The sequence below is a fragment of the Sus scrofa genome, chromosome 2, assembly GCF_054392235.1.
Source record: "Sus scrofa isolate SSC_HxYL_T2T_F1_AM1 chromosome 2, Sscrofa_HxYL_maternal_Yorkshire_Landrace_v2.0, whole genome shotgun sequence".
Taxonomy (NCBI): Eukaryota; Metazoa; Chordata; class Mammalia; order Artiodactyla; family Suidae; genus Sus; species Sus scrofa.
Window position 1 is genome coordinate 84,746,554 of NC_139384.1, and position 16,481 is coordinate 84,763,034.

Below are 16,481 nucleotides of genomic sequence, written 5' to 3' on the forward strand. Positions count from 1 at the left end.
TTGCATTCTCCTGGTTATTAATCATATTAAGCACCTTTTCATGTAGCTCTTGGGCCATTTGTATGTCGTCTTTGGAAAAATGTCTGTTCAGATCTTTTGTGCATTTTGTGTGTGTCTGTTTTTGTGTGTCCATCTCTGCAGAGCTGGTGTTCTCTGCTTTGTGTCCTGCTCCCTCTTTGGCCTTGGTTCCGTGTATTTTCCTCTCTACGTCCTTATCTATGTCTGTGTATTCATGTAGGTGGTTGTCTTTATCTGTGCCTATCTCTACCAGCCTGCAGGTTTACCTCTCAGCCCATGTGTCTACTAAGATCTCTTAGTCACCCTGACAGCTGAATAGGGACAACAGCCTTCAGAGATTGGGCTGGGGAAAAGAGGTCATGGCCAGGCATGCAGAAAAGGATAAAAAGATTCATCACACCTGAATGTTTAGATTTCAACAAGAATTAAAGCACTGGAATAGCCAAACCTGTGAGATGCAGTCAAAGCAGTTCTCAAAGGGAAATATATACCCTCCAAATGTACTTGTTAGGAACCAAGAGAGATCCAGAACAACAAATAACACATCAGCTTCTGCTGCAGAAAGAAAGAACAGAAGGGGCCCTTGGAAACTGAGTTCAGCTTCACAGATGGAGAAACTCAGGCCAAGAAAAGTTAAGTCACTTACCCAAGTTCACAAAGCAAACCGTTAAAGCAGAGCTGGGATTCAGAAACAGGTTTAGTCCCTCCTGGATGTTTCAAAGACTGTAGAGACTTGTGGCGTCATTTGCTTTTGAATTCTTTTTTTTTTTTCATTATTTTATTTTTAAAAACCCAACAACAATATGTCATAAATTTAGGACAATTTTTTGTTATTGTTCTTGTCACTCAGCTTCCTGGTTGCTTAAATATATTATAAACAGCACTTCTTCCTCAAAGAGCTGTCCCCATCCCCCAGGACTGGTGCCTTGCAACTTGACCCCTGATTACTAGGTTGGGAGAAGTGGGGACTCACCCTCAGAGACTTTTGGGTACCCACTCCCAAAAGCAAAACTCAGGGTAAAGAAAAACTGGGTAGTAGCAGGGTTAAGAAGGCGAAGGTGGTGGGTAGCCCCCACCCCCATCGTGCCCTCCCCCTGCCATGACCCAATCTTGCAATCCTGACCCCTCCCTTTCCCCTGTGTGGCCCAGGTCCAGCCCCTAACGGGAACAGGATGTGGGTGGGGACTTCCCTAAGGTTAGTGCTCCTGCCCCCAGCCCAGGCAGGTATAAAGCCACCTTGCCAGACCAAGGGAGCCTAGATGGAAAAGGGAGAGGCCACCATGTCCTCTTGGAGCCCAGAAGGAAAACAGAGGTAGGTGGCCACCCCGCCCATCCCGAGCAGGCCTGGACACCAGGCAGTGCAGAGATAGATGGACATTCTGTCTGACCCACTGAAGTCACAGGGCCAGACATAGGCCTGCAGTCTGAAACAGACTGACCCTCGGGCTCTAACTATGGACAGACTCCTCCCCTGCACACACTCACTGCAGAAGCCCCAGGTGGTCCTCAGACTGCAGTGACCGAGGACGTTTGGTGGTCCCAGGTGCTAATAAGCTAGGGTACTACTGCTGGAGGGACTAGGAGGAACAGAAGCCCCAGCCCTCCAAGAGTTCCAGTAACAACTGTAAATCACCCCATCCCAGAGCCAAATGCCTGCCTCTGGACTGTGCAAAGCAGGATGCATCTTTCATGCTCAGAATCTTGTTTGTCTCTGGAGCCCTGGGTTGCACCTTAGCACTTTGGGAAAAGGTGGGGCTGGACCCAGATAATCCTAACCTGGTTTGGTTAAGGCTAGACAGAAAGAGGAAGAGCCCAGAGTGGGAAACAAAGTTCTGTTTTGGGAAAGTCAAAGAGAGCTTTGTGGAATTGGGACATTGGAGCTTGGGCTTTGTAGGATGAGTAGGAGTTTGTGGGCTCTGCCTTCAAAACATAGAGACAAAGAGCTAAGAAATGTCCCAGAAAACAAGTGAGAGTGGAAGAAATTAGCACGTTGGACTGAGAATAATTAATAGCACATTGGGGCTGGGCTGGCAGTGGGGAAGGGTAGCATTTAGGGCTCAGAATAAGAAATTCAGGTTTCATAGACTTATTCCTGGGACAGGAGTTCCTTCTGGCAGCTGTGGGCGGGGGGGTGGGCAAGGGTGGAAGCCAAGAGAAGAGGAGGAAGTGACTGCATTAGTCCAGGCTAGCAATGTGGTGGCATGGTCCAGGGTGGTGACAGTAGAGATTCTGGGTATGTTTTCACCCAGCTGGGTATATAATAGCTTTATTTTGACTTATTAAGCACTTTCTGTCATTGCCTGAAGCCCAGGGAGCTGGGAACCCCATCTCTGTAGAATCCTCTTCCTGCTGCTGCTATTTGTGGTCTCAGCCAAGGGAGTCACCCCAGATCCCAACGCCTGCCTGGTATTCCACTCGAGTAATGGCAGCTCCATTTCCTGCCAACCACCTGCCAAATTCCCCCACTATCTCCCAGCTGACACCATTTACCTGGCCACAGAGTTCTTCAACCTGACTCAGATGCCTGCTGACATCCTCCAGGGCATCCCTAACCTCCAGGAACTGCACCTTTCCAACAACCAGCTGGAGGACCTTTCAGCCAAGTTCCTGCTGCCTGTGCCTCAGCTAAAGGTGCTCGATCTGACCCGCAACGCCCTGAAACGCCTGCCCCCTGGCCTCTTCAAGGTCTCGGCTGCCCTCCACACCCTGGTGCTGAAGGAAAACCGGCTAGACATTCTGGACGCCTCGTGGCTACGTGGCCTGAAAGCCCTCAGGCATCTGGACTTGTCAGGGAACCAGCTCCGGACACTGCCCCGCAAGCTGCTGGCCAACTTCACTGACCTGCACATCCTTGACCTTGGCAATAACCAGCTGCAGACTTTGCCCCCTGACCTCCTGAGGGGCCCCTTGAAGTTGGAATGGCTGCACCTTGAGGGCAATAGATTGCAGGTGCTCGAAGAGGGCTTTCTGGCGCCCCAGCCAAAACTGCGCTACCTTTTTCTAAACAACAACAAGCTGACCACGCTGGCAGCTGGTGCTTTCCGAGGTCTGCAGGTGCTGGACATGCTGGACCTCTCCAACAACTCACTGACCAGTGTTCCCGAGGGGCTCTGGGCATCCTTGGGAAAGGCTGCCGGCAACATGAAGGTTGGTTTTGACATCTCAGGGAACCCCTGGATCTGTGACCAGAAACTAGATGACCTCTATCGGTGGCTTGTGGCCAACGAAGACAAGATGTTTTTCCAGAACAACACTCACTGTGCTGGCCCCAAAGCCTTGGAGGGCCAGACGCTCCTGGCAGTGGCTGCGTCTCTTGAGGCCTAGGGCTAGGGTTAGGGTGGGGAGGCGGGGTTTGGCAGAACACCGCACCCCCTTAAATAATTCCACCTTCTAAGGGTGTGAGACTGGGACCACCCATAGTTGCTGGGGCCCCTGTCGCTCACGCCTCCCACCTTGGCCTCTTCCTGCCTCCTTGCTGTTGCTCAAGCTGTATCCCCTTCCAGAAATGCCTTTCCTCCATTTCCCAGATCTTTTGGTCTCCGGCTTCTCCAGCTGGCCCTGGCCACACTGGGGTTGTCTCAATCTGGCTCCGTCTCTCCCAGTTTGTGGGGTTCTCTGAGTGCAGGGCCTGGGGCTGGCCGTGTTCCCTTTTACCCAGTATCACTCAGTTTGGTGTCAGACCAGAAGGGGTTAATAAATTGCTATAAAACGGAATGGGAGGTATTTGCTGCTGTTCCTTTGCATTTCCCAAGTGGAATTCCTAGGTCCCCAGGATGAAGCAGAGGGAAAGAAGACGCATGTCATGAAACCCCAAAGGGAGAGCAATTGGGATCTGATGGCCTTGACTGCTCCCCCCCCTCCCCCATCCTGGGACTTAACTACAAATAAAACCCTGACCATTGCCCAGGGTGTCATTTTACTAGTGGATTCCTGCCAGGGCCTGTGTCCTGGGGAAGGTTTAAATTAAACCAGATTGCTTCAGGGCTCCAAACCATTTTTCACGCTGGCCCATGATAACCAAGGGGGCACCCTCCCAGGGCAAGCTTGGACAGGCTGGATGGGGCTGAACTATTAGGCAGAGGCCCAGGGGGGCTGTGTTTTCCTAGGTCCAGAAACCCAGGGCCACCTGCCAACACAATGTTGGGCATGGTTGGGGTCAAGGTCAGATTGGGGGAACCCTGGGATGTTGGGGGCATGCTGGGTTTTGCAGCTCCCTGGATTTGCCCATGCTCATGGTCATTCCAGGTGTGGTGATGGAAGCCAGGTTTCTGGAGTCTGGCAGATCTGGATTTGAGTCAGATCCCTCAATCGTCAGGCGATCCAAGGCAAGTGGTTTAAGTATTCTGAGCCTCACTTTGCTCATCTATAAAACGGGGTTCCGAGGGGATGGGCTGGCCTATCTCCTGGCTTAGTTAAGTGGCAGATTTTTTAAAAAATAAAAAGAGAGGAAGTTCCCATTGTGGTGCAGTGGAAACAAATCCAACTAGTAACCATGAGGTTTGGGGTTCGATCCCCGGCCTCGCTCAGTGGGGGTCCGGCGTTGCCATTAGCTGTGGTGTAGTTCGCAGTCTAGGCTCGGATCCAGCGTTGCTGAGGCTGGATTTAGGTGAGCAAGCTGTAACTTTGATTCAACACCTAGCCTGGGAACCTCCATATGCCATTAGTGCGGCCCTAAAAAGCGAAAAATAAAAATAAACAAATAAAAAGAAAGGAATTCCAGCGGTGGTGCAGTGGGTTAAGAATCCGACGAGAGCTGCTTCGGTCGCTGTAGAGGCACGGGTTCGATCCCCGCCCCTTCTCAGTGGGTCACAGGATCCAGGTTCGGCACAGCTGTGGTGTAGGCCGCAGCTGTGGCTCGGATGCAATCCCTGGCCCCGGGAACTTCCACATGCCACGGGTGAGGCCATAAAATGAAAAAGTTTAAATTAAAAAAACCCAAAAAAACCTTGAGGTTTGCCCAAGGTTACTGGGAGAGGCGGTGGGAGCTGTGATCGCCCTCCACTGTCTCTGCGGCAACAGCGGTGAGGGTGACTTGTGGCCAACCTTGGCCAACAAAGTAGCTCAATCCTTCGGTATCCAATGTCCCCTGGTTGCTATGGCAACCACGAAGCGCTCTGGGAGCCCCCTGGGAGGGCCTGGAGGGCTGGAGCCCCGCCCTGGGACACGCCCCCTACATGCCTCTCCCCATTGGTTGGTCCCCGCCCGTCCCGCCCCCAAGCCACTATAAGGTGGGCGGGGCGGACTGGGGGCCGGGACTGGAGCTGGAGTTGGGGTCTGCGGCCAGGTTGTGGTTGAACGCGCCCAGGTGAGTGCCCTGCGAGCCGCGTCCAGGAGCGCCCAGCAGGCCCGGGGGCCTGGTGGGTGGGTGGACGGGCGAGAGTCCAGCGGCCTGAGGGGAGAAGGGTTGTGACAGGCTGGAGCAGGTGGTTGAGACCCTTGGCCCAGTTGGCAAAAGTTCAGGACCTAGTTGGGCAAGGGCTAGGGTTCTGAGGGCCCTGGGTGGGGACAGAGGAAGAATGGCAGGCAGGGAGTCTGAGGTTGAACGCCCGCTCTGGGTCTACTTAGCTAGTGACCTTGGGCTCAGCATGGACCTCCTGTGTGCCTCAGTTTCCTTGTCTGTCAAACTGGCCTTCGGGTGTACTGAGATTCGGCAGCTACCACCTGCATCCCTGCAGGGGGCTGCTCACATGGTTTGTCCCAGGCCGCGGGCAACAGGGGTCTCCCTCACTCAGCAGAGGTGGTTACAGCCCACACAGGTGAAGGCATTTGCCCAAGGTCACACAGCACCTGATGGTAGAATTTGAATTCAGGTGTCTCTCTTCCCAGAGCCCATGTGTTAAATCACCGTAGTATCCACACCTTGCCAGAAGTTCTTTTTTTTTCTTTCTTTTTTTTCCCTCTTTTTTTTTTTTTTCTTTTTTGGCTGCCCCTTGGCATATGGAGTTCCCAGGCCAGGGATCAGATCCGAGCTGCAGTTTCGACCTAAGCCACAGCTGCAGCAACGCCGAATCCTCAACCCACTGTGCTGGGCCGGGAACCAAACCTGCATCCCAGAGCTCCCAAGATGCCACCAATCCATTTGTACCGCTGCAGGAACTCCCTGAGGTTCTCTAGTATGCACCTACTGTGTGCAGAGCCCTGTGCATGCATTGTCCCTGCCCATGATGTCTGAGGTCAGTATTACCATTACCTCATTTTGCAGGTGAGGAAACTGAGGCCCAAGTCATCAAGCCCAGCTGGACAGAAGCCAGGGCCTGGGTGGGAGCCGGGAGGTCTGGCATGTAGGGGCCCGTCACTCTGTCCTACCCACAGGGTGGCCCTGTTTGCAGCAGGCATGTCAGAAGAAGAGGGGGCTCAGGCCCCCAGACCCAGCTTGTGGGAGCAGGACCAGCAGGTGAGGGGCTGCGCCTCCCATGGAGCAGGGCTTGGGGAGGGGTGGGGGGACAGTCCCTCTTGGGACAGTTTCAGACTAGGGTCCCCACCCCTTCCTTGCTGCAAGCACCTTACTCTGAGTACATTTTGGACCATAGTCAGGGGAGGGCACATTGTACCCATTTCCCAAAGGGGCAAAGTGAGGTCCAGAGAGGAGAGTGTCTCTCCAGACACTCCCAGCCAGCTTAGCTGGCCTCTGTCCAACTCTCTCTCTCTCCCATCTCTGGGTCTCTGTCTGAATCTCTCTGTTTCTGTGTCCACCATCCTGACACCCCTAACAACAACGACAACAGTAGTCACAGCCTAGACTCTGCATCATTCACTCTTCCAAGCACTTCACATACAATGGCTCCTGGATGCCCAGCACAGCCCTAGAAAACCATTTTACAGATGGGGAGACCGAGGCCCAGAGCATTTCACTCACTTGCCCAAGTTAACGCAGCTCGGAAGCGATCAAACCAGGACTTAATGACCAGACCCCCTACGCGTCCCCCAGTGGGACGCGTTGCCTGTACGCAGATGCGCTCAAAAAACTGTGTCCCAACCCTCTCGCCCACCCCTCAAGTGGGCTCTCTAGCATTTAGCTGAGCCCCCCACCTCCACCAGGGGCCCCTCTGATGCCACCCCTTCCTGCAGAACGCAGTGCAGCGCGTGGCAGCCCTGCCCCTGGTCAGGACCACATGCACCGCGGTCTCCGATGCTTATAGCGCCGCCAAGGACCGGCACCCGCTACTGGGCTCTGCCTGCCGCCTGGCTGAGCACTGCGTGTGCGGCCTGACCACCCGCGCCCTGGACCACGCTCAGCCACTGCTCAGCCACCTGCAGCCCCAGTGTGAGTCCCCCTGGCCTGTGTCCTCAGTGCTGTGGTTTGTCCCACTGCCCCACCTTCTAGCTCTCTATCTGTGTGACCTGTGCTGCAGGGGATCCCCTGAGTCTATGTCGCTCCTCAGTCATACCTGTCCTGTGTGCTTCTAGTCTGTCCCCCATCTACCTATGTCATCCTCACTCAGTCCTTCCGCCCCTGCCATTCTACCTGCATCTCTCCTGCCCTCTATCTCTGCTTACTATGTTTTTCTAGTTTGATCACCTGGACATCTGCCCTTAGCAATTGACTTGTGCCCCCCCCCTCGCCCTTCTGTCCCCATTTTGTCTCCCTCTCCTTCCTTTGGCCGGCCTAATGTGCCTTGGCTCCCTTTGCCTGCCTGTCCAACCTCCCTCCCCTGTCTGCCCCTCTGTCCCTGCCTCCACCTTTCCTGAGTCTGTGACAAGCTCAGGGGTCCAGCCTATTAGTGGAGAGAGAGTTGACGAGGCAGGGGCGGGGGACAGAGACACCCGTGGCCTCACATCTGACTGAGGAAGGGCATCACCTGAGAGTCCCAACCCAGGGCCTCACCCGCCGCCTCCTCAGCTGGCTTGTGTGACCTTGAGCCTGCTCACCAGGGCTTCTGAGCTGGGCATGGATGAGGAGTCACCTTGGTGCTGGCAGCATCCAGTGCCAGGGCAGAGGCAGGAAGGGCAGAGAGGCGGGGTCTAGCCTGGTGGCCCACCCACACCCTCAGGACCCTGGCCCCTTGCAGGGGGCCAGCCAGGTACCCCCTGTGGTCCAGGCCTCCCAGCTCCCCCCCCCCCTTTTTTGTCTTTTTGCCATTTCTTGGGCCACTCTTGAGACATATGGTAGTTCCCAGGCTAGGGGGTCTAATCGGAGCTGTAGCCACCGGCCTACGCCACAGCCACAGCAATGCTGGATCCGAGCCGCGTCTGCAACCTACACCACAGCTCACGGCCATGCCGGATCCTTAACCCACTGAGCAAGGCCAGGGATTGAACCCGCAACGTCATGGTTCCTAGTCGGATTCGTTAACCACTGTGCCACGACAGGAACTCCCCAGCTCCCTTTTTCTCCCTTTCCTTCTGTGTGTGTCTCGCCGTTTTTCTCCATCTCTCCCTCCAGCATCCCTTCTCTCTATGTCCCTCTCTGTGTCTGTAGCTCCCTTCCCATCTGCCTGGTTCTCACTCCCTGTCTCTCTGTCTCCAGTGGCCACCGTGAATGATCTCGTCTGCAGGGGCCTGGACAAGCTGGAGGAGAAGCTGCCCTTTCTTCAGCAGCCTTCAGAGACGGTACCTGGCACCACCAGCCCATGGGCATCTGTAGGGGGTGGAGGTGGGGGTGAGGAATGCAGCCTCCCCCCAGACCCGGCCTGATCGCCAGGGCCAGCTGGACTCCCGGGCGGAGTCAGGCTTTGGGCAACTCAGAAAACACCAGCCAGATGAAAATAATGGCCACCCATGTTTACTGAGCACTTAATATGTGCTAGCTGGTGCCAGGAATTGTTTTAACAACCCTACAAAGGGAATCCCCCTCGTGGCTCAGTGGTTAATGAACCCAACTGGTATCCATGAGGATGTGGGTTCAATCCCTGGCCTCGCTCAGTGGGTTAAGGATCCGGCCTTGCCATGAGCTGTGGTGTAGGTTGCAGACACAGCTTGAATCTGGCATGGATGTGGCTGTGGTGTAGGCTGGCAGCTACAATGCCGATTCAACTCCTAGCCTGGGAACCTCCATATGCTGCGAGTGCAGCCCTAAAAAAAAGACAAAAAAAACCCAAAACCAAGAAAACAACCCTATGAGGAAGAGATTGGCTTTTCCTCCCTTTTATAAAGGGCAAATTGCATCCAGGTCCAGGCAGGGGCCAGAACCCTTGCCTCGCAGCCCCAGGGAGCTAGGGGCAGGGGAAGGGAGCCAGAGACCGATGGCCCCTGGTCCTCTCCTACCAGGTGGTGACCTCGGCCAAGGACGCCGTGGCCAGTGGCATGACAGGCATGGTGGGCCTGGCCCGGCAGGGCCGCCGCTGGAGTGTGGAGCTCAAACGATCCATGAGCCATGCGGTGGACGTCGTGCTGGGCAAGTCAGAGGAGCTGGTGGACCACTTCCTGCCCATGACTGAGGAGGAGCTCGGTAAGGCCGGCGCCCACCCCTCAGGCCCCTCCTGCCCAGTCTCCGTTCCTGGAGGTTACAGATCAGAGAAGTCCGGGACTCACCCAAGGCCACACAGCAGATCAGCAGGAAACACAGAACTCCAGCCTAGGCCTGTCCTCCACTTCCACCACCCCCGACCTGCATCCTACTAGAAATCTGACTGCCCAGACCCCCAAGAGTGCATAGGCCTTGTAGACTTAAGGACTCAAGCTGGTGGCCCTCTATATTGTAGTATTTGGCCTACCTGTGCATGTCTTTTTTTTTTTTTTTTTTTTTTAACCTGTAGCATATGAAAGTTCCCAGGCTAGGGGTCGAATGGGAGGTACAGCTGCTGGCCTCCACCCCAGCCACAGCAACTTGGGATCTGAGCCGCATCTGCAATCTATGCCACAGCTCACGGCAACGCCAGATCCTTAACCCACTGAGCAAGGCCAGGGATCTAACCCACATCCTCATGGATACTAGTTGGATTCTTGACCACCTGAGCCACAATGGGAACTCCCCGTGGAATGTCTTTAAAATGGCTGAATTTGGAGTTCCTGTCATGGTGCAGTGGAAACGAATCTGACTAGGAACCATGAGGTGGCAGGTTCAATCCTGGCCTCGCTCAGTGGGTTAAGGATCCGGCATTGCTGTGAGCTGTGGTGTAGGTCACAGATGCAGCTCAGATCTGACATGGCTGTGGCTGTGGTGGAGGCCGGCAGCTGTAGCTCCGATTGGACCCCTAGCCTGGGAACCTCCATATGCTGTGAGTGTGGTCCTAAAAAGACAAAAGAAAAAAAAAAAAAAAAAAAAGAAAAGGCTGAATTCAGCACATGCATGTAAAAATCAGATTTTATTCTACAAATGCTGACTTCTAACTTGCCTGGAAAAAACAAGTACTTGGGTTGAATAGCATCCTCCCCTTCACAGGGTTCCCTTAAACCCCTCTGTTCTCCAGTGTTCCCCATCTTCTCAGCTGGCCCTGGAGACAATCTGACATCTCAACCCTGCTTCATGGGACTAGAACAACAGGGGGACATTCCCCCTCCTTGATAGAAAGGCTTGAGGCATTTTTGAAGCACCTACTGTGTGCCAAGCATTCACACTCTGAGTGTCAAGCTTTCACTCCTATGAGCTCCCTTTGCAGATAAGGAAAATGGACATAGAGAGACCCGGGATTTGAACTGAGGCAGTCAGTAGAGTAGTTAAGAGGGCCTGGGTTCAGAGTTCCTGCTGTGGCACAGTAGGTTAATGAACTGGCTTGTCGCTGTGGCATTGAAGGTTCAATCCCCGGCCCTGCACAGTCAGTTAAGGATTTAGCGTTGCTGCAGCTGGAGTGGAGGCCACAGATATAGCTCAGATTCAATTCCCGGCAGGGAAACTTCCAAGGCTGCAGGTGCAACTGAAAAAGGCGGGTGTGGGGGAGATCGCCTGGGTTCAAATTCTGGGTCTGCCTCTTGACCGCTATGGGACTTCACCTCTCTTTTATTTTTTTCCTTTTGTCTTTTTAGGGCCGCACCCCAGCATATGGTGGTTCCCAGGCTAGGGGTCTAATCGGAGCTATAGCCACCGGCCTACACCAGAGCCACAGCAACACAGGATCTGAGCTACATCTGCAACCTACACCACAGCTCCCAGCAATGCCGGATTCTTAACCCACTGAGCATGGCTGGGGATTGAACCCGTGTCCTCACAGATACTAGTTGGGTCTGTTAACCACTGAGCCACAACGGGAACTCTGGGACTTCACCTCTCTTTCCCGTGGCTTTCTTCATCTGTAAAATGGTACTAATAATAGTGCCTGGAGTTCCCGTCGTGGCGCAGTGGTTAACGAATCCGACTAGGAACCATGAGGTTGTGGGTTCGGTCCCTGCCCTTGCTCAGTGGGTTAACGATCCGGTGTTGCCGTGAGCTGTGGTGTAGGTTGCAGACGCGGCTCGGATCCTGCGTTGCTGTGGCTCTGGCGTAGGCCGGTGGCTACAGCTCCGATTCAACCCCTAGCCTGGGAACCTCCATATGCCGCGGGAGCGGCCCAGGAAATGGCAACAACAACAACAACAACAACAAAAGACAAAAAGACAAAAGACAAAAAAAAAAAAATAATAATAATAGTGCCTATATCATAAGGTTTGGAAAAGGTTGAATGAATTTATATTGTAAATGGAAACCCTAAATTCGGGAGCCCATAGTCTTGTTCACCCAGAAGCGAAGGGTGTGGCCATGCTAACTTCCCACCCCCATCCCACCCCCCAGCGGCACTGGCAGCGGAGGCTGAGGGCCCGGAAGTGGGCTCCTTGGAAGAGCAGAGGAGACAACAGGGCTACTTTGTGCGCCTGGGTTCCCTGTCAGCACGGCTCCGCCACCTGGCATATGAGCACTCTCTGGGGAAACTGAGGCAGAGGAAGCATCATGCCCAGGACACGCTGGCCCAGCTGCAGGAGACGCTAGAGCTGGTGAGAGCCCTCCATGCCTACACCCACCCCACCCCCGTCCCATGATGCAGGCCAGCAAGTGTGGATTGAGTGCCAGGGAAGTACCTGGTCCTGTGCCAGTCTGAAGCAGGAGGCAGGGCTGGGGCAGAGGAAGGAGCTGGGTGCTGGAGGGCACTTAGTAGGGGTCCAGGCTCAGCCTGGGAAGGCAGGAAGGGGTTTTGCAGAGGAGGAGAATGAGGAGCTGGGATTTTATAGGCAGTTAAGGTAGATGAGAAGAGAGTATAGGTACCTCTTCCCAGGCTCTCTCATCACCAATCCCCATCTTTCCCAGCCTTTTGGTTTTAGCTCATAACTCAGCTTCTTCCCCCATTGTACACCCCTCCCTGCTCCAGAGGAACATAATAGCTCATGTTTGCTGGTCTCTATAAGTTCAGAGGCCCCAACCCTCTCCCCCTCTCCACTGATGCACCTCTGTCCTTCCAAGGATCAGGCTAAAACCTGGAAGCCATCTTCAACCCCTTCTCCTCCTCCTCCTCTCCCACATCTGACACATTGGCCAGTACTTCTGGCTCTGCCTTCAAAGTCTACCCTCAACCCACCAACATTGCCTCCCTCCTCTTCCTCCTCCTGGATCCTGCTCCCACAATTGCTCACTTGGTTGCTTCCCATCCTGTACCCACAGTCTGTCCTTCCTGAAGAAGCCACCAGAGGGCACCTGTGAGCACCAGAGTTGGCTAATTTCACTGAGCGCATTGTCCTCAAGGTTCATCCATGTTGTAGCATTCGTCAGAATTTCTTTTTTTCTTTTTGTCTTTTTTTGCCTTTTCTAGCACCACTCCCGTGGCACATGGAGGTTTCCAGGCTAGGGGTGTAATTGGAGCTGTAGCCACCGGCCTACACCACAGCCACAGCAATGCAGGATCTGAGCCGCGTCTGCGACCCACACCACAGCTCATGGCAACGCCGGATCCTTAATCTACTGAGCAAGGCCAGGGATCGAACCCGCAACCTCATGGTTCCTAGTTGGATTTGTTAACCACTGCGCCACAATGGGAACTCCAGAATTTCCCTCCTTTTTAAGGCTGAATAATACAGTCGTCCCTCGGTGCTCAAGTCACTTTTGTAAAATGGCATAGTACAGTTTTGTCCCTGTGGATCTTGGTCAAATCCATGGATGCAAAACCCATGGATATAGAGGGCAGACTGTAGTCTATTACATAGATGGACCACAGTTTATTTCTATTAATCTTCTAATCCTGCCCTGTCTTGGGCACTGAAAGCACAGCAGCCCCCTCAGAATACTCACAGTCCAGTAGGGGGATCAGGGTCATGACTGGAGAGCATGCTGAGTGCTATGGGACCCAGGGGAGGGATCTGCCAAGCCAGCAAGTCTTGGAGGAGGAGACGCCTACAATGAGACTTGAACTTGAGAGAATCAAGCAGGGGGATGCTGAGAAGAGGAGAGTATACCTGGCAGAGGCACTAGCATGAGCAAAAGCCTGACCTTGAGTCTGAGCTTCAGGGGAACCACAGGTCCCAAAGTCTGGCCAAGGGGCAGAGGAGAGAATGGGTGGATTGGCCAGGCTGGATCAGCAAGAGTGGAAGGCTGCATACAGCAGATGCTCCCTAAATGCTTATTGAGGCCAGATCCAGGCTAGGGCCCTGGCTCCCCCAACCCTTCCCAATGCTCCAGCTCTGAGTATCACCACCGTCCTGGTCCCCACAGATCAACCACATGCAGTGCGGAGTGACCCCCATCATCCCAGGCCGGCCAGGGAAGGTGCACCAGCTGTGGGAGGACTGGAGCCAGCACCCCCCAGAGAACGGCCGCCGCTGCCGCCGCCGAAGCCAGGTAAGATGGCGTGGAGGATGGGGGAAGGGAGGGTGTTCTAGAGGCACCCAGGGTTGCCAGGGGCCAGGCTCTAGCCACCTCCATCCTGGTGCAGAGGTCAGCGGTTTGGAGGGACCGTGGGGAAACTGAGGCAGGGCGGTGGTTCTGGCGGGAGTCCATCTGGGACACTGAGGCCCCACTCCTCCCCCTCAGGCAGAGCTGGAGACCCTGGTGCTGTCCCGCAACCTGATGGGAGAGCTGCAGAGCACGGTGGACTTGCTGGAGACCAGCGTGCGGGGCCTGCCCCCCAGCGCCCAGGAGAAGGTGGCTGAGGTGCGGCGCAGCGTGGACGCCCTGCAGGCCGCCTTCGCCGACGCCCGCTGCTTCAGGGATGTGCCAGCTGCCGTGCTGGCCGAGGGCCGGGGCAGCATGGCCCGGGCCCACGCCTGTGTGGACGAGCTGCTGGAGCTGGTGGTGCAGGCCATGCCCCTGCCCTGGCTGGTCGGGCCCTTCGCACCCATCCTGGTGGAGCGGTTGGAGCCCCCTCCTGATCTGGAGGCCCTGGTGGATGAGGTCGTGGGGGGCCCCGACCCCCGCTGGGCGCACCTGGACTGGCCGGCCCAGCAGAGAGCCTGGGAGGCCCAGCACGGGGATGGGACAGGCCTCCCGGGGGACGTTCCCAAGGAGGAGCCTGAGCCTCCCAGCCGCCCCAAGCACACCCTGATGCCAGAGCTGGACTTTTGATCCGATAGGACCCTAGGGCAGCAGAGGCAGCAGGAGGCGGTCACGCACCTCGAGAACTCTGCTGCCCCATAGTGGCCTTGAACCGCTTCTAGTAGCTGATGTCTTGGCCTTGGCCCCTGCCCAGCAAGGAGTTGGGGGGTGGGGGCCGGATTCAGAATCCTAGATCAGTTTCATGATAGCAGAACATCCCCAGTCTTTCCCTTGGACATATGAGGACTTGAACCCAACTCAGGCCGGGCGAGCCCCCAGCTGGGCTCACTGCCTGTGGTCCCCTTGCCCCACCCCCAAGAAGTTGGTCAAAACTCCCCAGAGAAGCACAGGTTTTGCCCAAATAGGAACATGTGCTTCTCTTTGGGGCTCTGAAAAGTGAGCCCCCCTTCCTCCCCCAGCTTGTCTATCCTGGACTGAGGGGGCCCCAAAGATGCCCGGCTGCAACTGTTGGACCTGCCACACCCACTTGCTTCGCCGCTTGGGATTTGATCTCCAGAATAAAAGTGCTGTGCGTTGTCCAAGTGCCCTCTGTTTGGGCTGAGGTGGGTCTCGATGGCAGGTTGCTGGGGGCCTCAGAGATGTGGGACTGCATGGTGCAGGCCAGGCTTTGTGATTTGAGAGGAGTCATGCCTTCCTGACCAGCTTGTCGTCCTGTCTGGAGTTCCACTAGGTAGCCAGGTAGCATTCAGCACCCACCCTTACTAGTTAAGCATTCAGAGGTACCTTCCTGGAATGGAAGCTATTCACACTTTAGTATAAATGAATTTCTTGGAAGTTGCAAGGAGCAGGAGCGGGGGGGGGCGGGGATCAGACCCTCCTTTTTTTTTCCTTTTTTCTTTTTTGGTTTTTAGGGCCACACCCACAGCACATGGAGGTTCCCAGGCTAGGGGTGGAATCTGAGCTGTAGCTGCCACTGGCCTACACCACAGCCACAGCAACACAGGATCTGAACCACAACTGCAACCTATACCACAGCTCATGGCGATGCTGGATTCTTAACCCACAGAGTGAGGCCAGGGATCGAACCCACATCCTCATGGTGACTAGTCGGAGTCATTTCCACTGCGCCACAACGGAAATTCTGAGCAGCCCCTTCTTCGTCCTTTTCCCTGGACCTGCAGGAGCTGAGCTTGCTGTGGCTTCTCTGGGTACACCAGTCGGTCAGAACAGGGGAGACAGAGGCAGGGCAAGGGCCACAGGCCAGTCTCATGGGGGCTCTCCCGTCCTCTGACCGTGTTCCTGGCTGCCCCTGACTCCCCTGTGTTCTGACGGGCTGTTGGGAAACCGCAGTCTGTTGTGGTGAGGTCAGGGTGGCCCTTGGCTTCCCTGGGATCTAGTCCAGGGTGGCTTTGGGAGTCCCCACTTTCTGCCAGCCAGACTGACCTCCTTCCCCTGCTCAGCAACATCCATGGCTCCCTGCTGCCCTCAGACCCAATATCCATGCCCCTCACCCTGGCACTTGAGGACTCCCAGTTTCTTTCTCAGGCCCGACACAGACACGGCTGTAGCCCCACTGAACTCTGCCCAGTCCCCCAGCTCAGGGCTTTTGCTCAGGCTGTGCCTGGAATGCCTTCCCTCCAGCCCTCCCAGCCATCTCAGATATATTTCATCCATCCCCAAGCCCAGCCCTAATGCCACCTCTTCCAGGAAGCTTTCCCTGACTCTCCCCCAACCGGATAGCTCCGACCCTCCACAGGCCACCTTCTTGGGGCTCCAAGCCCTGGGGCTCCCTGCCCAGACAAACCACAGGCAGCCTTGCCTTCTCTTTCCTGCCACGAGGCTGGGGGTTCCCAGAGGGCCAGGCTTGGTGAAGATGAGGATAATGGCACACAGGGCATTTGGCAGAGGGACCGACCGGCTCAGGCAAAAGCACCGCAGTGGGGAATCAGTGTGGCTGGAACAGAGGGGGATGAAAGAGAATGAGGTAAGGCCTAGACTTTTGGGGGAAGGAGGGAGCAGTAGTTGAGGCCCTGGGATTGAGTCCCTGCCCTGCCTACAAATGGGTGGGTAAGCAACTGCTCCTCTCTGAACCTAGTTTTCTCCTCTGTGAAATGGGTATGAGAGTAGCAATAAA

The 16,481-nt window shown here is 55.3% G+C and overlaps 2 protein-coding genes across 8 annotated transcripts; both read left to right on the forward strand.

Moving 5' to 3' along the window:
• The first annotated feature begins 1,244 nt into the window (after nucleotides 1-1,244).
• On the forward strand, nucleotides 1,245-3,732 carry LRG1 (leucine rich alpha-2-glycoprotein 1). Of its 3 annotated transcripts, none has more exons than XM_085013233.1 (2): nucleotides 1,245-1,330; nucleotides 2,303-3,732. In XM_085013233.1, exon 2 carries the CDS (start codon nucleotides 2,539-2,541, stop codon nucleotides 3,340-3,342), a length of 804 nt encoding a protein of 267 aa, XP_084869359.1. In that variant the 5' UTR covers nucleotides 1,245-1,330; nucleotides 2,303-2,538; the 3' UTR covers nucleotides 3,343-3,732. The 3 variants fall into 3 exon arrangements, with proteins under 3 accessions (XP_084869359.1, XP_003123119.1, XP_084869360.1); XM_003123071.5 differs by having other exon boundaries at nucleotides 2,325-3,732; XM_085013234.1 differs by having other exon boundaries at nucleotides 2,519-3,732.
• A 411-nt stretch (nucleotides 3,733-4,143) lies between these two features.
• Nucleotides 4,144-14,928, forward strand: PLIN5 (perilipin 5). 5 transcript variants are annotated; one of them, XM_085007696.1, is made up of 8 exons: nucleotides 4,144-4,343; nucleotides 6,221-6,412; nucleotides 7,087-7,282; nucleotides 8,486-8,568; nucleotides 9,226-9,406; nucleotides 11,663-11,862; nucleotides 13,568-13,693; nucleotides 13,886-14,928. In XM_085007696.1, exons 1-8 carry the CDS (start codon nucleotides 4,245-4,247, stop codon nucleotides 14,414-14,416), a joined length of 1,608 nt encoding a protein of 535 aa, XP_084863822.1. In that variant the 5' UTR covers nucleotides 4,144-4,244; the 3' UTR covers nucleotides 14,417-14,928. The 5 variants fall into 5 exon arrangements, with proteins under 5 accessions (XP_084863822.1, XP_020932442.1, XP_084863833.1 ...); XM_021076783.2 differs by lacking the exon at nucleotides 4,144-4,343 and adding an exon at nucleotides 5,270-5,323; XM_085007707.1 differs by lacking the exon at nucleotides 4,144-4,343 and adding an exon at nucleotides 5,270-5,323 and having other exon boundaries at nucleotides 6,331-6,412; nucleotides 7,057-7,282.
• Nucleotides 14,929-16,481: the final 1,553 nt, after the last annotated feature.

What these genes read in the sequence shown, in the direction of transcription:
- PLIN5 (XM_085007696.1), top strand. Translation starts at nt 4,245, where the DNA reads ATGCTCATGGTCATTCCAGGTGTGGTGATGGAAGCCAGGTTTCTGGAG. An exon ending in CAATCGTCAGGCGATCCAAG is followed by an intron (nt 4,344 to 6,220) that starts GCAAGTGGTTTA and finishes CTCATTTTGCAG; the next exon opens with GTGAGGAAACTGAGGCCCAA. An exon ending in TGTGGGAGCAGGACCAGCAG is followed by an intron (nt 6,413 to 7,086) that starts GTGAGGGGCTGC and finishes CCCTTCCTGCAG; the next exon opens with AACGCAGTGCAGCGCGTGGC.
- LRG1 (XM_003123071.5), top strand. Translation starts at nt 1,278, where the DNA reads ATGGAAAAGGGAGAGGCCACCATGTCCTCTTGGAGCCCAGAAGGAAAA. An exon ending in AGCCCAGAAGGAAAACAGAG is followed by an intron (nt 1,331 to 2,324) that starts GTAGGTGGCCAC and finishes CATTGCCTGAAG; the next exon opens with CCCAGGGAGCTGGGAACCCC.